The 19,899-nt window shown below is 44.7% G+C and overlaps 1 protein-coding gene across 1 annotated transcript; it reads right to left on the bottom strand.

Moving 5' to 3' along the window:
• Positions 1–12,709: 12,709 nt before the first annotated feature.
• On the bottom strand, positions 12,710–16,507 carry LOC143410968 (keratin, type I cuticular Ha4). The gene is made up of 7 exons (XM_076871810.1): positions 16,046–16,507; positions 15,857–15,939; positions 14,831–14,987; positions 13,840–14,001; positions 13,622–13,747; positions 13,251–13,471; positions 12,710–12,794 (listed from the first exon to the last, which is right to left on the bottom strand). Exons 1-7 carry the CDS (start codon positions 16,391–16,393, stop codon positions 12,710–12,712), a joined length of 1,182 nt encoding a protein of 393 aa, XP_076727925.1. The 5' UTR covers positions 16,394–16,507.
• Positions 16,508–19,899: the final 3,392 nt, after the last annotated feature.

The following is a 19,899-nucleotide window of genomic DNA, read 5'->3' as shown; positions in this document are numbered from 1 at the left end:
CTCACAAAATTTGGCAAGAATTTGCAGGGCTGCCTCTGATGGGGTGCCCAACTTTCTAGAACTCCTGCATGGGAGAGCCAGGATTCAAATGCAGATCTAATTCCAAAGGCTATGATCTCTCCACCACTTTGTATTATCCGTCCATTTCAATCTTCTCACTATGAGATGCAATAATGTGGAAATTGGTTGAGATCAGTGGAACTCAATCACTACTAGGATGAAATATCATCCTAAATTAGAAAGAGCCAAGAAATAACAAGTCTGTTCTTCACTATGAAAGAACCAAGAGTCATTTCTATTCGAACAGAAGTTTGCTAAGCAAGAAATGCACCATACCCTCAAGAAGTTTTCTTTTTAAAGGAAACTTCTGGTTAATCTAATATAGAAATTCCTGAGGCTAGTTAACCAAAAGATGTGATCCTGCAAAGCCACCATATTTTCACAGGTTTGGGTGAAATTTCATGACCATCAGTATGTTTTGGCAACATGTTCTTGCCTTATATTCTTCCAGATGGAGCTATGAACTGTAAGAATTTTATGTTTAACCAGTACTCCAAATATGAAGGACATATTCCTTTTAGAAGCTACATGCTAATTCTTCTTGGGTAGCCATCATTCAGATCACCCATTCTTCAAATGTGCCTATGCATTCTGGGTCAATATAAAGGATTGAAGCTTTGGAGCAAATATGTGGTCTTCAAAGTCAAATGCATTGGAGGTACTGGTACCCTCCCCCATGTTAAAAATCCACAACATTCTGACCCTCCTGCTTGATTCTCTACCTGTAAAATGATCCCTCCATAAGAGGGATATGGGATGGGTATGTTGGCTTAAAATTAGTATCAAGTGAGATGAGATCAAATAACATAAAACATATGGTTGAATTCATTTGTTTTTCTCTATTAATCACCTGTTCTTCTCCCCTTGTTTTCTCTGACTCAGGACTTATAAGAGAAAAGCCCAGACAATGGCACTTTTTGAAGAATAGGAAAGGGATAGTGTGCTACAGACTAGAAAATATGTCCATGAAGATCTGGATAACCATTGCTATAGCTTCAACGTCCGTCAGAGTAGAATAATCCAGAGATAAGCATCTTTGTATCCTCAGAAGTAGAGAAAACGATTTACAAAACCCAACTATTTCCACACGTGGAGTAGAACTAGCCATGATTGCTACAGAGCAACATGGTAGTTAAGGAATGATGACTGAGAATATTTAGGTCTATTGAGAAAAGACATAGGTTTCAATTCACTTCCTGGGAATACTTAGAGGCCATTTCTTTTTATCTGTTCCATTTGCTGTGTACTGGGAATTCTCACCTTTACATAGTGATAATATTGTCTCTGGCCAATGACCCTTTAGTAAACATGATGAGCAAATTAATTCCTAACAGCCAAAGAGGTTTGACAACCGCCCATGTAATTGTGGCAGACGCTGTGGTTGAGGCTTCTGGTCTTAAGATGTGAGCAAACTGCATTTGAGGTTTAAGGATACAATTTATTATGGAAGCCATGGCTATTTCCATGTCAGAGATCATATGCAGACTCACCATTCGTAGTACTTAACCATAGAGAGGAGTCAGGACAAATCTGCTAATGTCACCCTCCCTGTGACAAGGCTTTAATGTCATGAGAAGTCATCCCGCCTCCTTCCCCAAATCATCTTCCTTGATGGCCAGGTCCTGCTGCATTTCATGGTCATTCACCATGAAAAATGGAAAATACATTTCTTTTGGAAACAAAAAGTAACATATTGAGCTACTCACAGATGAATTACATGTTAATATCTACAGATGGTAAGGAGAAACAGAGTGGTATCATAGGGCTCCCAGGAAGCAAGAAAGTTGATTTATGTCAAAAAGGGATCTCAGATGGGGATAAGAAAAGCAGTATTGCTGCCCAATATCAATACCAGCCCACTGGGGTGGAACAGCCTCATTATTCATAAGAATAGGATATAGGGATTTCTCAGGCTGTTTCATAAAGGTAGAGGAAGAAATCATGATGGTGATCCAGGCTCTATTCAACAGGGCTTCCAATAGAGGACCATCAGGAGAGAAGGTCAGTTGTAAGATGGTGTATTAACCAGTTTTCCATTACTATTACAAAATAACTGAGATAATCAACTTATAAAAAGAAAATGTTTATTTTGGTTCACAGGTTTGGAAGTACCAGTCCATAATCAATGGGTCCTATTGCTTTGGGCCTGTAACAAGGTGGCACATCATGGCAGGAGTGCAGAGCACATCAAAACGGATCATCTCATGGCCAAGTAAGAGACTCCCATAATCCCCTTTAGGGAATCCACCAATGACCTAGGACCTCTCATTAAGCCCCACTCTTCACCTTCCTATAGTGCCACCATGAGGACCAATCCTTTAACACATGGTCTTCTGAGGGAGATTTAAAAATACAAACTGTAGCAGATGGCCTGAGCAAAAACAGATACGAATACTCAAAATTGGATTCAGGTCCTACTGCCCTAGTTCTCAGAGCTTCCATTATTTCTCTTACATTCAGTCCTGGGCTTCCAATGGGAATGGAATTGGGGGGATATCAGGGACCAAGCCAAGTCAGAAAAATGCAAAATTCCTCTAGGCTATGTTTTTAACTTTACTGTCTAGAATAAAAGAGAAGAGCATGAAACAATCCAGAGACTGCACAGCTGGTCCGGGGAAAGAACAGAGGTTAAAACATTATTAGTAGTATGCAGAGCATGAAGGAAAGCAAGCTTCATGCTTAGTAGGAATGCATTGTGGTGAACCTTTGCAATAATTTCCCTGTCAAGATTGGTAATTTGGCTGGGCACACCTGTAATCCCAGCAGCTCAGGAGGCTGAGGCAGGAAGATCACAAGTTCAAGCCCAGCCTCAGCAAATTAGGGAAGCCCTGAGCAACCTTCACCCATCTCAGCTCTTGCAGTTTCTCACCAGCCTCCTAACTGATCATCCTTGTATCCTTCTATTCCATCCAACTCTACCAACTTCTGGGACCTATCACGCCCCGACCTAGGTACATGGCTAGAGGTAACATATGGCGACCATTTTACAAGAAAATCTCATGGGTAACCATTCAGAGCACTGTCAGATGTGGTCTCAAAATTTAAAAAATAAATAAATAAAAATGATTAAGGATGTGGCTTCATGGTTAAGTGCCCCTGGGTTCAATCCCTGGCACCAAAAGCGGGAGGTGGGGGCCTACTAAAATATGACTTCTTCCCCCAGAATCCCACAGACCCTGTCTCTTTGCAGTCACCAGTGTTCTCCTGGTGGCTGTATCCAGGAGATCTGCCTGATTCTCATCTTCCCTGACCTGGACGCTGTTGACCACTCCCTCACTGAAACTCTGACTTCTTTTGACTTCTGTGTCCCTTCAGCTGCTTCTCTATTTCCTCCTCCTACTGCTATACCCAGATGTCACCTCCATCCTAAGAGACCAGGAAAAACCAGGGATGAACCTCATTTCAGAGACTTTGGAGAGCCTCTGCTGAGCTCTGTTTTTATCTTAGTGGTCCCTAAAGATGCATCTGTATTTCACCATCTTCCATTTGACGGTTTTGACTCCTACAGTCTTAATGGCCGTCTTAATTTAGATGATTCTCTAACATTGCCTTCAAAGCCAGTCATTCTTCCCAAGCTCTCTCCCTGTCCTCTGAAGATCCATCATTTTTTTTATTTTCTAAGGTCCAAAACGTCAAACCCATAGGAGGTGTATCTGATGGTTGGTTTTACAAGTCAGCTTGACTGAGCGAAGCCATGCCCTGATAGCTTCTAACGCATTCTTTCTGTGTGTATCTGCAAGGGTGTTTCTGGAAGGGATTATATTTGAACATCACCTTCACATACATGACTGGGCATCATTTAATCCATTGAGGTCCCAAAGAATAAGACAGTATTTGAAGGATGAACTTACTCCATCTTCTTGAGGTAGAAATTCATTTTCTCCTACCTTCAGACATTGATGCCTTCAAACTCTGAAGCTTATTCCATTGGCTCCCCTGGTTCTCAGGCTTTCGGACTTGGAACACAACTACACCACCAGCTTGCAATAGTACATTATGGGATTTTTTAGCCTCTATAATGACATTAGCCAGTTCTGCATAATAAATTTCTTTCTATATCTAGAGATAGATAGATAGATAGATCCTATTGATTCACCCTTTTTGATGAACACTGATTAATATAGTGCTTGATCCCTTTAGTGTTTCCTTCCTTTTTTTTCCTCCACTATTCTACTTTTGATCAGCTTCCACATCCTAAATTATGCTTCTAAATCCACCCATGCTCTGCCCCACTCACCTTCACCCATCTCAGTTCTTGCTGTTTCTCACCAGTCTCCTAATTGATCATCCTTGTTTCCTTCTCTTCCATCCAACTCTACCAACTTCTGGGACCTATCATACCCCAACCTCTGTACATGGCTAGTGGTATCATATGGCAACCATTTTACATGAAAATCTCATGGGTAGCCATGCAGAGCACTATCAATGTGGTCCTACTTTGCAGTTTCACCTTCCGCCACTACACTTATCCTCTGTTCCAAGCTAGCCATTGGATTATCAGGCTCTAAATACTCCTCCTTATTCCTTATCTCCTTATCAAGCAAAAATCATGCTTGGAGAAACTTTCCCTCAGACCTACACACATACTCACACACACACACACACACACACACACACACACACTCTTCTGTGCAAACATATTCCTTCAAACTTTATTTCAGAATGAAGGTAATATTGTATAGTGAGACTTTATTGAAATCAAAACTATAGGAAGTGTATCATTTTCGTAACCTTGTCATGAACCCCCATTAGTGTTAACCGTCCTTATTTATTCCACTTACAGGAACCCACGCCTTGTAGTAAGCTTTAATTAGGTGATAGCATCTCTGTTGAAGGGCCTGAAGTCAAGAAGGCAGGCAGAAAAAGTTTATGTGAACTGGACACTCCCATTTTCAAAGCCCTGGTTGATGCTCCCTTCTTCGATTCCATCCATCCATTCCAGGCTGTAAACATTCTATGACCAGGAATGGAGTTCAGGTATCTGTTTCTCATTACCCCATCCAGTACCAGGTATGAGCAATAGGTAACGGACTGTGGATTTGTCCATCGGAAAGAGTTAAGTTAAATGGATCATTGACAGTGTGGTCTATAAACTTGACCACTTCCAAAATTCAAAGATGAGGCAAGGTGGGGGGGAGTACAGTAGAATTAATGTGCACTTGGGGATACCTAGTGAACATTAGCCTCTAGAATTAGAGGAAATGAACTGATGTAGAACTTACGGGAGATCATTATAGATGTAAGCAAAGTATGAGAGAGGAATAAACTTGAACTTGAAGAGGGGCATGTATCCCTCTTAAAGAAAAGGGGTACAGTAAAAAAAAAGAAAGAAAGAAAAATAAAGAAAAGGACCCTGAATGCTCCTAAAACCTATCCAAGATAAAGGAACAATGACAGTAAGCCTGGCTGGAATGTCCAGACACATATTATCTTAAGGACACTGGTATTCTCCAGGCACACTGCAAACTAGGGCAAGTCAGTACTGTCTGTAGCAAGCTACTTTCTTGCGTGTACACCATGTCAGTTACTCCGTGGGATGCTGATCATACAAGCAAACTTAGCAAACTAATGCTGGTGACACTATTGCTTCTCTAGCCCAATATATAAAACCCTGTCCCAGTGGCAACTGGCATGGAACTGAGGGGATAACACGGGTCCACTTCATGCTTTGACCATAACCCTTGCTGCTCTGCCACTGGAGGTTTGTTTTTAAACTGACATTTTTTTTCATTCTTATTCCCTCTCTCCCCCTCCCTAATAATGGCAGAAGCAAGATTAACCTTCTTCTCATACTAGGCTGAGTTATCTGGCCTTCAGCTCACTGACCACAGAAAAAGAAGAAATCTGTACTTTAAAGCTGGCACCAGAGGATCTAACAAGCAGCTGTCTCTCAATATTACAAATGAACTGTGACTCCTGACAGGGCACCATTGGAGTGTGGCCTTAGTACTACCTCTTTAAAAGCCTTCTGTGCCCTTTGGCAGTAAAGTCACAGCCTCTGGGACAGGAATCCATTGTGTGTGCTCCTTTGTTAGCAAAGCAATAAAGCTTCTTTTTTCTCTTTTCTCAAAACCTCATCCTCCTTATTAGATGGGCATCAGGGACAAGGACTAAGCTTTGACGATCAAGGGCACTGCGGAAATGACACATGTCACTTGTCCAGCTGGCCACCACTGGACAGAACACCATGAGGGAAAGGATGCATGGCTTGGCGACGTGCCCGGAGGGGCAGAAGTGCTGCTCGGTTCATCCTATCATGACTGCACTCTGCTCGGAGCAGCCGCTGATCTCCGGTACATCTTCCCCAGTCAGTCCTCTGTCTCATAGGCTGTCTCTGGGCACTTTCTTTGGCCTTTTAGCAACCTACCCCACTGCCCTGGCACAATGGGCTGTGGGTGTGACAATGGGTGAGCCAGCCAGGTGGTAAAAGAAACCACTTTAAGTGCCAAGATCATGGCGGTTGGAAATGAAAAATGGCGGGGAAGGAGGCTCTCAAGATGGCCTTCCAGCTCTCTGAGAGAGGTCTATGATGGATACCTGCCCCATGACTATGGTGATGCCCTCAAGACCCCTGAGGATTGGGAGGAGTGTCGTTGCTGGTGGGCACTCAACATGGTCTAATGAAAAAGAAAGACCTATGGAAGATAGCAGCAGCTGTAGGGTGGCCCCTTCTCATGGCAGTGCAGGCAGCAAGGGAGGCAGAGCTCAGGTCCAGGCCCGTGTTAAGTAACTGCATGAGAAATTAAAGATGGAGCGTGAGCACATTAACTCAGGGGCTGCAGAGCCAATACTTGCTCATGTGAGGAGTGCTCATGAAACTTTGGAAACTAGCCCGCCATGTTGCTAAACTAAAAGGTAAGGCTATCCAGTGGTTGCTCAAAAGGACCGGGACCCCCATAAATGGGGCCCCTGTGAACTAAGCACTTCAGAAGAAGAGGATGAGGACTGGGACAAGCCAACTGAGGTGCCAGAGGCTTGACCAGTCATTAATCAAAAGGTGGAGACATGTCAGCCACAGCTGGGAGAGTGGATGCTGAGAATCTGCCCCCTCCTGACCAGCACATGCATACCTCCATGAGAGACGGTACTGCTGATGAGTTGGTAGAACTGGGGGGAAGTTTAGACAGACAGCCAGGGGAAATAAAGCAGAATGGCTCTTACAGATCTGGGATGCTGGTACTACGGGCACATTCCTACCATGGGGTGAAATGAAAAAATTGCCACAGACCTCATGCCCTACCCTACAGATAGTCTTCTGTTAATAAAGACCGTGCCATCTCTTTATTGTCCTGGCTGAAAGCAGCCTATAAAATTGACCTGGTATTGGAGAATCACCCACCATGAAAATCCATGGAAGAACAACAAGATCACCTGAGAGAGTTAGGGTTGAAGGAGCAAAGTACATAATGAAACTGATGGACATTCACAGCAAGAGCTCCAAAGAGTTCCAGGGCAATGCTATGGGGCTCTGGAATCATTCTGGGGTCCTTCAGCGGGCCTTCCTATTTCTCCAGCAGCACAGACTCTAGTTAATGTGGGAAAAACTGAAAAGAATAAGTAACTACTACAGATATGGAGTAAGGATCAGAATGCGGAAGAAAGAGAAGGCAAAGGAATCACCAGGGGCTCAGTAAGGAAAGCCAGGAGAAATTTGCTTTCATATGAGAAAGGCAACAATGGCCTTTCGAAGTCCTTCCCCAAGGACATGTACATAGCCCAGCCATTTGTTAAGGGATGTGGCAGTGGCTTCTCTGGTCCCATGGACAAAACCTGACATACTATCAATATTTCATTATATTGACGTGATGTTAAATTCTGAGTCTTCTCCCGACCTACAGAAGGGAGTACAAATGGTGGTAGTGCATCTCTAAGAGAGAGAATGGGCTGTCAATTCCTTAAAATTGCAAAGACTCATGTTGTCTGCCAAGTCCTTGGGATCGCCTGTTGTAGATGAAGTCCAAGTTTCCCCTACTATCAAACAGTCACAGATTTTCTCGGGAATATTGAGATACTGGAATTTGACCTTTCCAAACTTAGCACAAAAGTTGAAACTATTATATAAGTTAGTAAAAAGGAAAGCCTAGTGGATCTGAGAACTTGAGCACCTTGAAGCCTTTTCTTATTAACAAAAATGGTTGTAGAACAATTATAAGTCCTGGGCACATTCGTCCAAGAACAACTATGGACAGGATGTTTTTAGCTCCCCTGATGCATTTGAGTGGATGTTGTGGCAACAGCAGGGCAATAAATGAGTTCCCTTAGGACCTTGGTCATGGCTACAGAAGGAAGTGAAGAAGATGGAAAGACATTTGGAAGTGACTGTCACACTTGACTGTGTATCACGTGGTAGCATACAACCATGCTTCTCCACCAGGCAATCCAGAAGCAAATGACCTAACTAATATTAGATGGCTGCAAGATGTGGCAGCTGAAAATGTGGCTGGTTTGGCAGGCCCCAGGGAGAGGAAGCTCTTCAGCCCACAGCAAAGCAACAAGGGTTCTCACCAAGATACTCATGTGTATGTGACTTTTCCTCTTTTGCCTGTGCCATGAAGCAGCTATAGTCAATGCCTCAGGTGACAGGGTGGATAACTCATGCACAACAGTGGCAGGTTAACTTCATTGGGCCCTTGCTCCCATCAGGCACTGCAGGCACATGCACAGAATGACTATGGGCATACGCTTGCAGAAGGGCCACACAGAAGGCAACCAGGCATTGTTTTCAAATGCTTGGCACCATGTGTGGCCATGGACCCCTAAGGACATAGACAAGGACAAGGGACCACACTTTGCTGACCACATGGCACAAGAATGGCCTCAGAATTTGAACATATATTGGCATTTTCAGTTACCTAATAACCCAGCTGCAACAGGATCAATTGCATATGTGAATGGCCTGCTAAAACAGCAACTAAACATGGAGGATGGATCCTCGGCAGTGTGTACCAAATGGTCATCAGGACCATCAATGAACGTGACTGCAGCACATGCTCCAGTGCCTCCTTGATGTTAATACAAGAATCTGATGACATCATCTGGATCCAAATGATTATGCTTAAGAAGGACACCTGCACTTCACAAATGGAAACACGGGATAAGTTGCTGTTGCCACTGCCACAGTGAGCCCATATAATCTCTTGGCTATGGGAATAGCAAATGGGGATTTGATGGTGTGGGGAAAGGAACTAGAACAAGACAAAAGCAGAAAAAATTACCAATCCAAGATCTTTTATCCCTGGAGGAGAATATGTCATTTCATTATGGGCTTCCCCACCAAAGCCACAGGGTTCACTGGAACAAGAAATATGTTTTGAAAATCTGGGGATGAGTCACAGGCTGGTTCTATTCTCATTCAGAATTATCAGTTTGCTTATATATTGTTGAATATTCAAGATCTGCCTGTTTTAACACCTGCTAAAAATGTCTTATGTTTCATCCTTAGAGCTAATCTATTTGCATAATGGGCAAGTATCCTCAGATTTCCAGACAAATAATAAGATGCCTCTGTCCTCCTACACTGGTCTTGCAGCTACCTTGGTGAGATGGAAGCGAATGTTAAGCTGAAATAACATGTACCACCAGGCAGCTGGCAAAATGCCCTATAGACTTGAACTTGAATTTACTCTTCTTTAAGAACACCAAATATTTTTGTCTTCCACTTGGTATGGGAACAAATGCACAAGCCTTTCTGTGGTATACTCTGATTGACAGGTTGGGGTGGCTAAGTGAATGAATATGAAAGGGAAATTTTCTCTCTGTATAGAAAAAAATGGCTTCAATATCTCTCTGTTCTCTGTAAATATGGGTTGGACCCCTGTCAATCAGCATCATTTAGCCATTATACTCAAGGACGCTGACTATTTAGGATGGCAAAGTTGAACAACATGTGAGGAACATATCCCTCCCCTTGGGGGCAGTTATGGACATGTGGCACCTACAGGTGGCCATACCTGCCTTATAACTGATTGGCCAATGCACTTAGAAAAGATTTTATATACTTCCCACTTTATCTACAATCCCTACTAATTAGGACTTTATAAAAACTAAACATAATGTAACTTGAGCTGCCTGGTGGCTTTACCCACTTATTATACCTTCTCCTGAAGCAATAAGCATTAATATTGAGTTCCAAGTTGAAGCATTAGCTAAGCACGCTGCTGCTGCCTTAAATATTACTCACAGAGCCAAAACCTTGCTTAATAAAGAAACTACCCAAACTTGGAAGGTGGTGATTTGAAGTAAAAGGGCATTGGTTATGTTGGCCAAAGCACAGGGAGGTGCCTGTATCCTTATAAATACCGAATGTTATGCATACACCCCTCATGATGATCATAACATTTCTTTGGCTCTACATAAATTGCAAACCCATATTACTGCTGTAGGTAAACTTAGTCCTAATCCTGTCTCTGCTTGGTTACAGTCTCTTCCCCCCACCTGGAGATAAGTTGTACTCAGTCCACTTGCTCTTAGAGCAGAGCTGCTCATATTCTGTTGCTCTTTGTATGAATATTGTGGGATTTGGCTACACTCAAGGGATACTGTGGAAGATAGGTGGAAGATTTTAAGTACATCTCACATGGGAGATGGAATATACCATCTTTAAAGAAAAGGGGAAGCAGTAAAATACCATGACCCTGAATGCACCCCTTTGTTCCAAAAATCTAGCTAAGTCAATGGATCAATGAGAGCAAGCCAGGGTTGGAAGGTCCAAATATATTATCTTGAAGAACACTGGCATTCTCTTATGCACACTGTGAACTAGAGCAAGTTAATGCTGCCTATAGAAAACAACTGTCCTGCATGCACACTATGACAGCAGCTCCTTGGGATGCTGGTCAGACAAGCAAACAAAGGAGGCTAATGCTAATGACCGCTGCTGCAGCCCAACATATCAAACCTTCTCTCAGGGATGAAGTTGGGACACTGTGTAAAGGATACAGGTCACTTGTCCAGTTAACCACCACTGGACAAAACACTGGAAGGAGTCACTCCTTAGCAAAGCACCTTGAGGGGCAGAGGTGCTATCTGTCTATCACCATTGAACTCTTCTTAGAGCAGCCGTTGATCTTGATACACTTCCCCAATAAATCCCATGCCTCACAGGCTATCTCTGGATACTTCCTCTGGCCTGTCTGCAATCTACCTCACTGTTCTGGCACAACTGGGCTGTGGCGATGACAGGAAGAAAGTAAGGATAGAAGGTTGGCTGCATGTAACGGATCTTATTAGAAAACAATGGCTTAGGTATAACAAGTATGTGGCAAGGTGAACCAGCTTGGCAAAGGTACAACAATTACAGACAACGAAATGGCCAGGCACAACTGTTCTCCCAGAGACTTGGGAGGCTGAGTCTGGAGAATCATAAGTTCAAGGCCAGCCTCAGCAATTTAGGAAGACAAAAAATATAAAAATTAAAACAAAAACAAAAATAAATAAAAAAGACTGGGGATGTAGCCCAGTGGTAGATCACCCTTAGGTTCCATCCCAAATGTCACAAAGAAGGAAGAAGGAAGGAAGGAAGGAAGGAAGGAAGGAAGGAAGGAAGGAAGGAAGGAAGGAAGGAAGGAAGGGAGGGAGGGAGGGAGGGAAGAAAAAAGAAGGAATGGACTCCCCTTTGACCAACTGAAAACCTGGAACCCAAGTTGAGGTGAGAGTAGATTTGGGAATCTTCAGCTTAGAGGTGCTAGTCCTCCAGGGACAAGGATGTAGGAGAAAAACGGTGGCCCAAGAATCACAGTGTTCAAGTGATCCTTCCATCTGGGACCAAAAAAAGGGGAAATAGAGCCCAGGCAGCCAGAGATATAAGGAGAGGACCAAGGATGTGTGAACTTATGGAAATCAAGGAAGATGAATTTCAAGGTATCTGTATCAGTGACATCTGTGTCACAGAGAGGTGAGAGGAGAGGATATTGCTGGGGGTTTTTTTTTGGGGGGGGTGTTTGTTTGTTTTGTGGTTGGTTTCGTTTGTTTTTTGAGCACTTTCTACAGACAATAGTCTTGAAGCAATTTAGGAGAAGGGGAAGAAGAAAATTCCAGTCTGATGAGGTATCAGTGGGGACAGCGGTGAAGTTTGGTGAGGACTCTCAGGATGGCCAAGGCGAGACAGGCGTGGGTGTTGAAGGGTAGGTTTCCTGCATGGCCTGTCCTGGATGAGAGTCCCCTAGGAGCACATTCCTCCCTGTCTATCAGTGGACACAATAGCTCTGGTCAGCCATTTAGCCCATTCCCTCCTCCTGATGTCGGATGTTTTTATGAAGCAGTCATGACGTGTACTTTACGATGCATAAACATGAATGAGAAACTCCTTTACTATGCCGGAGAAATAAAGTTTATTGGGAATTAAATGAAGTAGCCTCCCTGCATTCCAGAGAAGGAAGGAAAGCAGGGAGAGGCAGAACGTGCAGGAATCGCCCTAAGTAATACCTGGAGCCCAGATTACGGGGAGCTGAACAAGTCTCAACACCAAGGAGTTTTCCAGACCTTAGGAGCTGATGACGTGAGCGTAAAGCATGGCCCGGTCTAGAAATCACAGTTGGCATGATGAGGTTTCTCAACGGCCCCTGAGCCCTGGTAAAAGGACCTGGGGATGGTTCCTGTACTCGACTTAAATGGCTCCGCTGACGTCTTCAAGGGGATGCAAGTTGTTCAATTAAGAGCAACACTTCTGAGAGCTGCCACAGGGTCCACGGGAGTTGCCAGTCGCATTGGTGGTGGCACATGGGTTGCAGGGGAGGCTGGGGGGACACAGAGGTTTAGAATGGAAGGGGGAGGAGAGAGAACCCTAAATTGCACACATTGCCTTGGTCGTAATGAGACAACCTATGATTTCTCAGTGGTTGGAATTAGAATGGAATTTTGACTGTTACCAAATCTTTCTCCCTTTCCCAAAATACCACATGCAGGGTCAGAAAATTGTTCTTTTGAAAATACTATCTTATGCTCTTGAGCTCTCATGGAATTGAACACAATCTACCTTAGGTAACAAATATTGTTTTAACAGGCAATCTCCTAGCCACAACCTCTGCATTAGTAGCCCCCAGAGGCAGGGGCCATTCCCTTGGCCTTTGCCTGTGCACATCGGTTGCATAGAAGATGATGAATGCACGTTGTTTAGGCAACCATGTGTGTGCCCCCGGTGTCTGACACTCCCACCATACCCATCATCCCAGAAAACCTTCTCCCATACGCACTTGCAGTCCTGGCTGTCCAGCAGGCTCCGGTACGTGTTGATCTCACACTCCAGCCGGGCGCGGACGTCCAGAAGCACCTGGTACTCCTGGTTCTGACGCTCCAGGTCAGCCCGGATCTCAGAGAGCTGGGACTCCACGTTGGTGATCAAGCCCTGCACCTGGGACAGCTGGGAGCTGTAGCGGGCCTCGCTCTCTGTCAGCGTGTTTTCCAGAGAGTTCCTCTGTGGTGGGGGAGAGAATAAAGGGAGTGTCAGGAGCTGCTCCTTCAAAACTGCTTCCAAAGAAGTCACCAGCCTCCAGGGCTGAGGCCCACAGGTGAGTCTGCCTGCCCGACTTCACGCTGCTCACCAGCAGGTCTGAACAATACACACCAGGTTGTGCTGGGCCTGCAGCTCGATCTCCAGGGCGTTGACCGTGCGCCTCAGCTCGATGATCTCCGCCTGGTAGGACTGAAGCTGCTCTGAGCTGGACACCACCTGCTTGTTCAGCTCCTCAGTCTGAAACACCCAAGGGGAGGAGACAGGATCAGGCCCTGCCCTAAGGGCCCTGGGGCCCTGGGTCCCGAGGGGTCAGGTGCTCGGATGCCCACCTGGGTGGTGAACCACTCCTCCACTTCCCTGCGGTTGGTCTCCACCAGGGCCTCGTACTGACTCCTGGTCTCGTTGAGCACTTGGTTCAGGTCCACGGTGGGGGCAGCGTCCACCTCCACGTTGAGGCGGTCTCCAAGCTGGCAGCGCAGGGTGTTGACCTCCTGATGGAGGGAGGGGAAAGATTGAACTCACAGAAATAGAGCTGCTGTCTTTCTGCTCTAGGGAAGTGAGTTCAGCCCTGCCAACAAAGCACTAACAGGAATATCCCGATCATTCCAAAGATTGGTGTAGACATTGGGTAGCAATAAGGATTCAGGATCATCCTAAAACATTTCCCAACAAACTGAAAGGAATTCACACCTCCTGGGAGACTAATTGTGCAAGTCCTCCCTCATTCCTCATCACATCCCTGTAGGCACTGCGTGCCCCACGTACCCCTACATACCCTGCTCCACCACTTCTGGGTCTTTGCTCAGCCTCTTCTCTCAGGTCAGAACACCCCTTCGTTGCACTCCTCCTTGCAACTGGGAAGAGTTCTTTGCCTCCTCTCTGGCATTCTGGCTTACAAATGCTTGTGTACCTCTCATAGAGAACTTGCTTCGTTCTGCCTTCACCACTGTATTAACCTGGCTGTCTGTCTGCTCTAGACTGTGAGCTCTTTAAAGAGAGAAGCCATGACTTTTTCCTTTCTTTTTTTTTCCCCCTATTCTCTCCCCACCACCACACCAAATCCAAGCCCTAACAATGACCAACTTCAATCAGTGGATGCCATTCCTCAATATCTCCAACACCTGCCCCTGGGTGCCTGAGAATTCACAGCTCACTTCACTTCGTGATGTGGATACAGCATCATCCTTTTGTGAACCAACTTTGAGTTCTTCAGGAGAGGGTTCCATGCCAGGGAGTCTGACAGTTACTACCATCTGATTCCCAACACGAAAGGCTCAGCTCTGAAGCTCTGAAGCTGGCTTTTAAAAAATTTTTTCATACCTCCTCATGGTTCCTCTTGAGGGACAGCAGCTCCTCCTTCAGGGACTCCACCTGGGCCTCCAGGTCAGACTTGCACAGGGTCAGTTCATCCAGGATCCTGCGCAGGCTATTGATGTCCGACTCCACCAGCTGCCGCAGGGACCGCTCGGTCTCATACCTGTGCACACAGATCAGAGTGGGAGGAGAAGCCAGCCAAGAAGCCTGCCTTCCTCTCTGGCTTTTTTTTTTTTTTTTTTTGATAGGATTGGCCAAGATCTTCTTGAACCTACACAGTTCTCTGCCCCTTTTCTTCCATGTCTCCTTCATGCTACACATGGAAAAAGGCTCTTGATTCAACCTTACACCAGGAGGTGCCCACAGGGACCACAGGATGTAGTCTCTCCCTCCGTTCTCAATTTTGTTGCCTAAAATATGATCAAATCAATCCATTCCCAGAAAACAATTAACTTCAATCTCTGAACTTGGGGGTTTAAGAAACCCTACCAGAAAGACCAATACTGCTTGAGCATTCCGAATCAGAAAATCCAAAATCTGAAATGCTCAAAGATCCAAAATGTGTTGAGCAATGATGTGACACCACTGTGGAAAATTCCACACCTGATCTTGTGACAAATCAGTCAAAACTGTAGTGCACCAGAGATAGTGTATAAAATTACCTTGGGGCTATGTGTATTTTTTTGTGTGTGTAAAACATCTATAAATGTTGTGTTTAGATGTGAGTTCCAATCCCAAGATATCTCATTATGTACTTGCAAATATTCCAACATTTTTTAAAATCCAAAATCTGAAACATATCTGGTCCCAAATGTTTCAGATAAGAGATAACCAACCTGTATCTACTGAAGGGCGGCCAGCCCTTCAGTATGGATTTCTATTTGAAACTGACTTTACTTAACTAGACTGAGGGGGAGAAATAAAAAGAAAGAGATGGCTTTCTCGTCCCTTCTGGGCAACATTAGGCTCATGGGGCCATGGTGTAGCTGTGGGACCCTGGAGGTCATCTAGTCCAAAAAAGGCTCAACATACTTGGTTCTGAAGTCGTCAGAGGCCAGCTTGGCATTGTCAACGTTCACCATCAGTTTGGAGTTCTCAGACTTGGCACACAGAATCTGAAAAAAGTTGGTTCTAATGTGAGGTCCACTTGAACTTGAGGATATCTCACGAGTTCCAAGACCGGCAGCTGCTTCTGGGCCCCCACCGGGCTCTGCCCCTCACCTTCTGCTGGAGCTCCTCGATGGTCCGGAAGTAGGACTGGTAGCCGGGGCACACCAAGGGGTCCTGCTGCTGTTTCCGCTCCTGGATGCGGGCCTCCAGCTCCGCGTTCTCCCTCTCCAGCTGGCGCACCTTCTCCAGGTAGCTGGCCAGCCGGTCGTTCAGGAACTGCATGGTCTCCTTCTCGCTGCCGTTGAAGGAGCCCTCACAGAACCAGTTGCAGTTGCCCACGTTGGCGGGGATGTTGCAGGCCCCGGGCAGGGTGCAGCCATGGCAGCTGTGGGGCACGCAGGGCCGGGAGGAGCAGCTGCTGCGACAGCTCATGTTGGACAGGCAGCAGTTGTACGGCATGGTGCTTGGGTCTGAAGAGGTGGTGGAAGAGCAGAGAGCTGCTGGAGGTAGATGTGGGTGAGGTTTGAGTCTCTCCTTCCTTCATGGTCCTTTTATACCCTTAATAGTGGGTGGGGGCTTGACCAAATGCTTCAGCTAATTTTTCTTCAAAATATGCTAGTTAGTTGCTTCCAAAGAGTCCCCCCTCCTCCCATAAAATGATTCCATTCAGCTTGTGTCACACCAGGCTCTTCCTGGGTGCCAGTGGTTGATGAAATCAGAGTTTCATCAGAAGACTTCAAAGGAGGCAGAATCATTCCAGCCCCAAAAGGCTTACCCCATTACTCAGAGGGAAGGACCGACTGCCAGGGACATGGGGGTGGAGTCGTTGGGGAATCACAGATTCCTGTCCTTTGAGGTCCTGCCACGGCACTGCCTGGAATGAGAGCTGTGGGTGAACACTCTTTCAGGGAGCTGTCTCCTCCCAAATCTACCCACTTCTCAGCATTCACTTCAACGGTCCTTACAGCGAACACTCACCCTGTATTAGCTCTATGGCTCCTGATTCTTGCTATTGGTTGGGACTTTGGGCATTGGTCAATTCATGGAGAGATTGAAAACAATTATGCATTTGTGGTTGGGAAATAAGTAAAATGGAAACTGGCTTGATGGATGGGAATCGTACTAAAGGGAGAATCAACCAATTATAGGCTACAACCTATATATGGACTGGTCCTCAGGGTGGCGCTCTTGGGAGACTATGAACCTTAAAGAGGTAGGGCGGTGGGGCGGGTAGGGGTGTCTCTGATGTTGGGTGCAAATAGCTTAAGGGAAACATGGGGGAGGCACCAAGTTCAGCCTGATGCCTTTTTTTTTTTTTTTGGTGATAAAGTTTCAGTGGAACACAGCCACACCTACTTAGATGTGGTTGATGGCTGCTTTCCTGCTTTCCCTGGTCTGGGCTCATACATAAGTGCCCTGAAGTTGAAGTCCCTTACTTTGATGGTCCAGGAAGGCCTGTAAGCCTTTCCCCACTTGTCCTATCTCCTCAACCCCACATGGTCATTCCTTAGAAAAACAGGGGGTGGTGGAGGGGTGAGGGGTGAGTGGAAGGAGTCTGGCTCTTAAGAGGGAGGGTTCAGGCGGCAATGTTGAAGGGTAAAAAAATGAAGCATTAGGTTTTAGATTCACCAAGAAAGGACACCGAGAATGAGCTTCCAGAGCTATGCATGATGACCTTATCACAAAGTCTGGAAATTTCTATTGCCTGACTCCTAGACTGATGCTCCTTTTGGAAAGTATCAGCAACCCTAGAGGAGTGGCAGTGCCACCTGAGATGGTCCTGGCTCTCAGTGCCCATGAGAGGCAGCTTGACCTTATCTTCCCTAAGAAGTAGACCTGTCTCACCAGGTGCAATTGCGGCACACACCTGTAGTCCCAGCAGCTCAGGAGTCTACAACAGGAGGATCACAAGTTCACAGCCAGCCTCAGCAAAAGTGAAGCACTGAGCAACTCAGTGAGACCCTGACTCTACCCTGTCTCTAAACAAAATACCAAAAAGGGCTGGGGATGTGGCTCAGGGGTTGACGGAGTTCAATCCCGGGTTCCAAGAGAAGAAAAAGGAGGAGGAGGAGACCTTACTCTGATAAGCATGTTGCTAACGCCTCTTTATCATTGCATTGAGAAGAAAGATCTCAAAGAAACAATCTAATTTACAGATACATATCATTGCCCTTTGATTCTTCCATATCCTGCAGAGCTTCCCAATTGCTCAGTTATGAGTCTTTAGAGAGAAGCCTTCCTCACCTCACCTTCTTTTCCTGTCACACTTTCTGCATAGAAATTAAGCCCTGGTTCAGAAAGAAGTCCCAAAAGACTATTTGTGGAAGGCAATATAAGTCATTTAATAAGGATGCATCCAGATTTCAAAGGCATTGTGAGAGGAGCAGAAAAATCAAACCTTGATTTTGTTCTTTGAGTCTTCCTTTTATTTTTTACTCTGGTTAAAGGTCTCTGAATTTTGTTTTTCTTTTTTTTAAAAAAAAAAAAAAAACCAACTCTTAGTTTCTCTATCAGCTTTCTGCTACTATAACAAAATACCTGAGTCATCAAATTATAGAGAGAAAGGTTTATTTCAGCTTACAGCAGTAGAGGTTCCAGTCCATGATCAATTGGCCCCATCATTTTGAGCCTATCCTGAGGCAGCACATTAGAGTGAAAGCACATGGAGGAGCAAAACCACTCACATCATGAGCCAGGGAGCAAAAAAGAGAGAAAGGGAAATAGGCTAGGGTCACACAATCCCTCTATGAGGGCACACAATCCCTCTATGAGGGCGCACATTCCCAATGACCTAAACAGCTTCCACTAGGCCCCACCTCTTAAAGGTTCTATGTCCCAATAACACTACCCTAGGGACCAAGCCTTTTAACACTTTGGGCTTTGGGGGGCACTCAACATCCAAACTTCAGCATTTTTATTGCTTTTCTACTGTTTAGTTTTGTTCATTTCTGCTCTAATCTTTATTATTTCCTTTCTTCTGCTAACTTTGAAATTAGTTTATTCTTTTTCTAGTTCCTTGAGGTATATGTAAATTAGATTGTTTCTCTGAGACATTTCTTCTTAATGCAGGTATTTATCAGTGTAAACGTCCCTCAGTACGGCTTTTACTGCATCCCACAAATTGGGGTATCTTGTGTTTTCGTCTTTATTTTTCTCAACATATTTTCTAATTTCCTTTTAATTTCTTCTTTGACCTATTGGTTACTCCTGGGTATGTTGTTTAATTTTCACGTATTTGTGAATTTTCCAGATTTCCTTCTGCTGTTATAGTTTCGTTCCATTGTGGTTAGAAATGATGCTTGATATGTGATTTGAGTCTTAAATTTATTAAGGCTCATTTTGTACTGTCACATATATCTAAAAGGAATAAATAAAATTTTTAAAAAGACTCGTTTTGTGGCCTAATGTGTGATCTGTGCTAGGGAATGTTCTACATGCACTTGAGAAGAAGGTGTATTCTGTTCCTCTTGGACAGAATGTTCTGTATAGACATTTGCTAGTTCTGTTTGTTCTTTAGTGCAAAAGTTCAAATCCATTATTTCCTTATTGGTTTTCTATCTTAATGTTCTACCCATTATTGAAAGTGGGATTTTTTTAAGTATTCTACCATTACTGTATGTGTTTGTTTATTTCTCCCTAGTCCTGTCAATGCTTGCTTTGTGTTTAGGTTCTTCAATGTTGGGTACACATAGACTTCTAATTGTTATATCTTCCTGATAAATTTTTCATCGTTATATAATGTTCTTTGTCTCTTATGAAATTTTTGACTTGAAGCCTAACAGTCTTATGCTAGTGTAGCCACCTTCTCTCTTTTGATTACCATCTGCAAGGAATATCTTTTTTTCCATACCTCACTTTCAGTCTGTATTTGTCTTTAGACCTAAAGTCAGTCTCTTGTAGACAGCGTAGACAGTGTAGATGGATCTTGGCTTGGTTTTATCCATTTGATTACATTTTTAATCGGA

Source organism: Callospermophilus lateralis, chromosome 11, assembly GCF_048772815.1.
Source record: "Callospermophilus lateralis isolate mCalLat2 chromosome 11, mCalLat2.hap1, whole genome shotgun sequence".
Taxonomy (NCBI): domain Eukaryota; kingdom Metazoa; phylum Chordata; class Mammalia; order Rodentia; family Sciuridae; genus Callospermophilus; species Callospermophilus lateralis.
This window is presented reverse-complemented; position numbering and strand designations above follow the sequence as displayed.

Coding starts and splice junctions, on each gene's coding strand:
- LOC143410968 (XM_076871810.1), bottom strand. CDS start 16,393: ATGCCGTACAACTGCTGCCTGTCCAACATGAGCTGTCGCAGCAGCTGC. Junction 14,002..14,830: donor TCAAGAGGAACCATGAGGAG/GTATGAAAAAAT, acceptor TCCCTCCATCAG/GAGGTCAACACCCTGCGCTG. Junction 12,795..13,250: donor CTGGACAGCCAGGACTGCAA/GTGCGTATGGGA, acceptor GTGTCCCCCCAG/CCTCCCCTGCAACCCATGTG.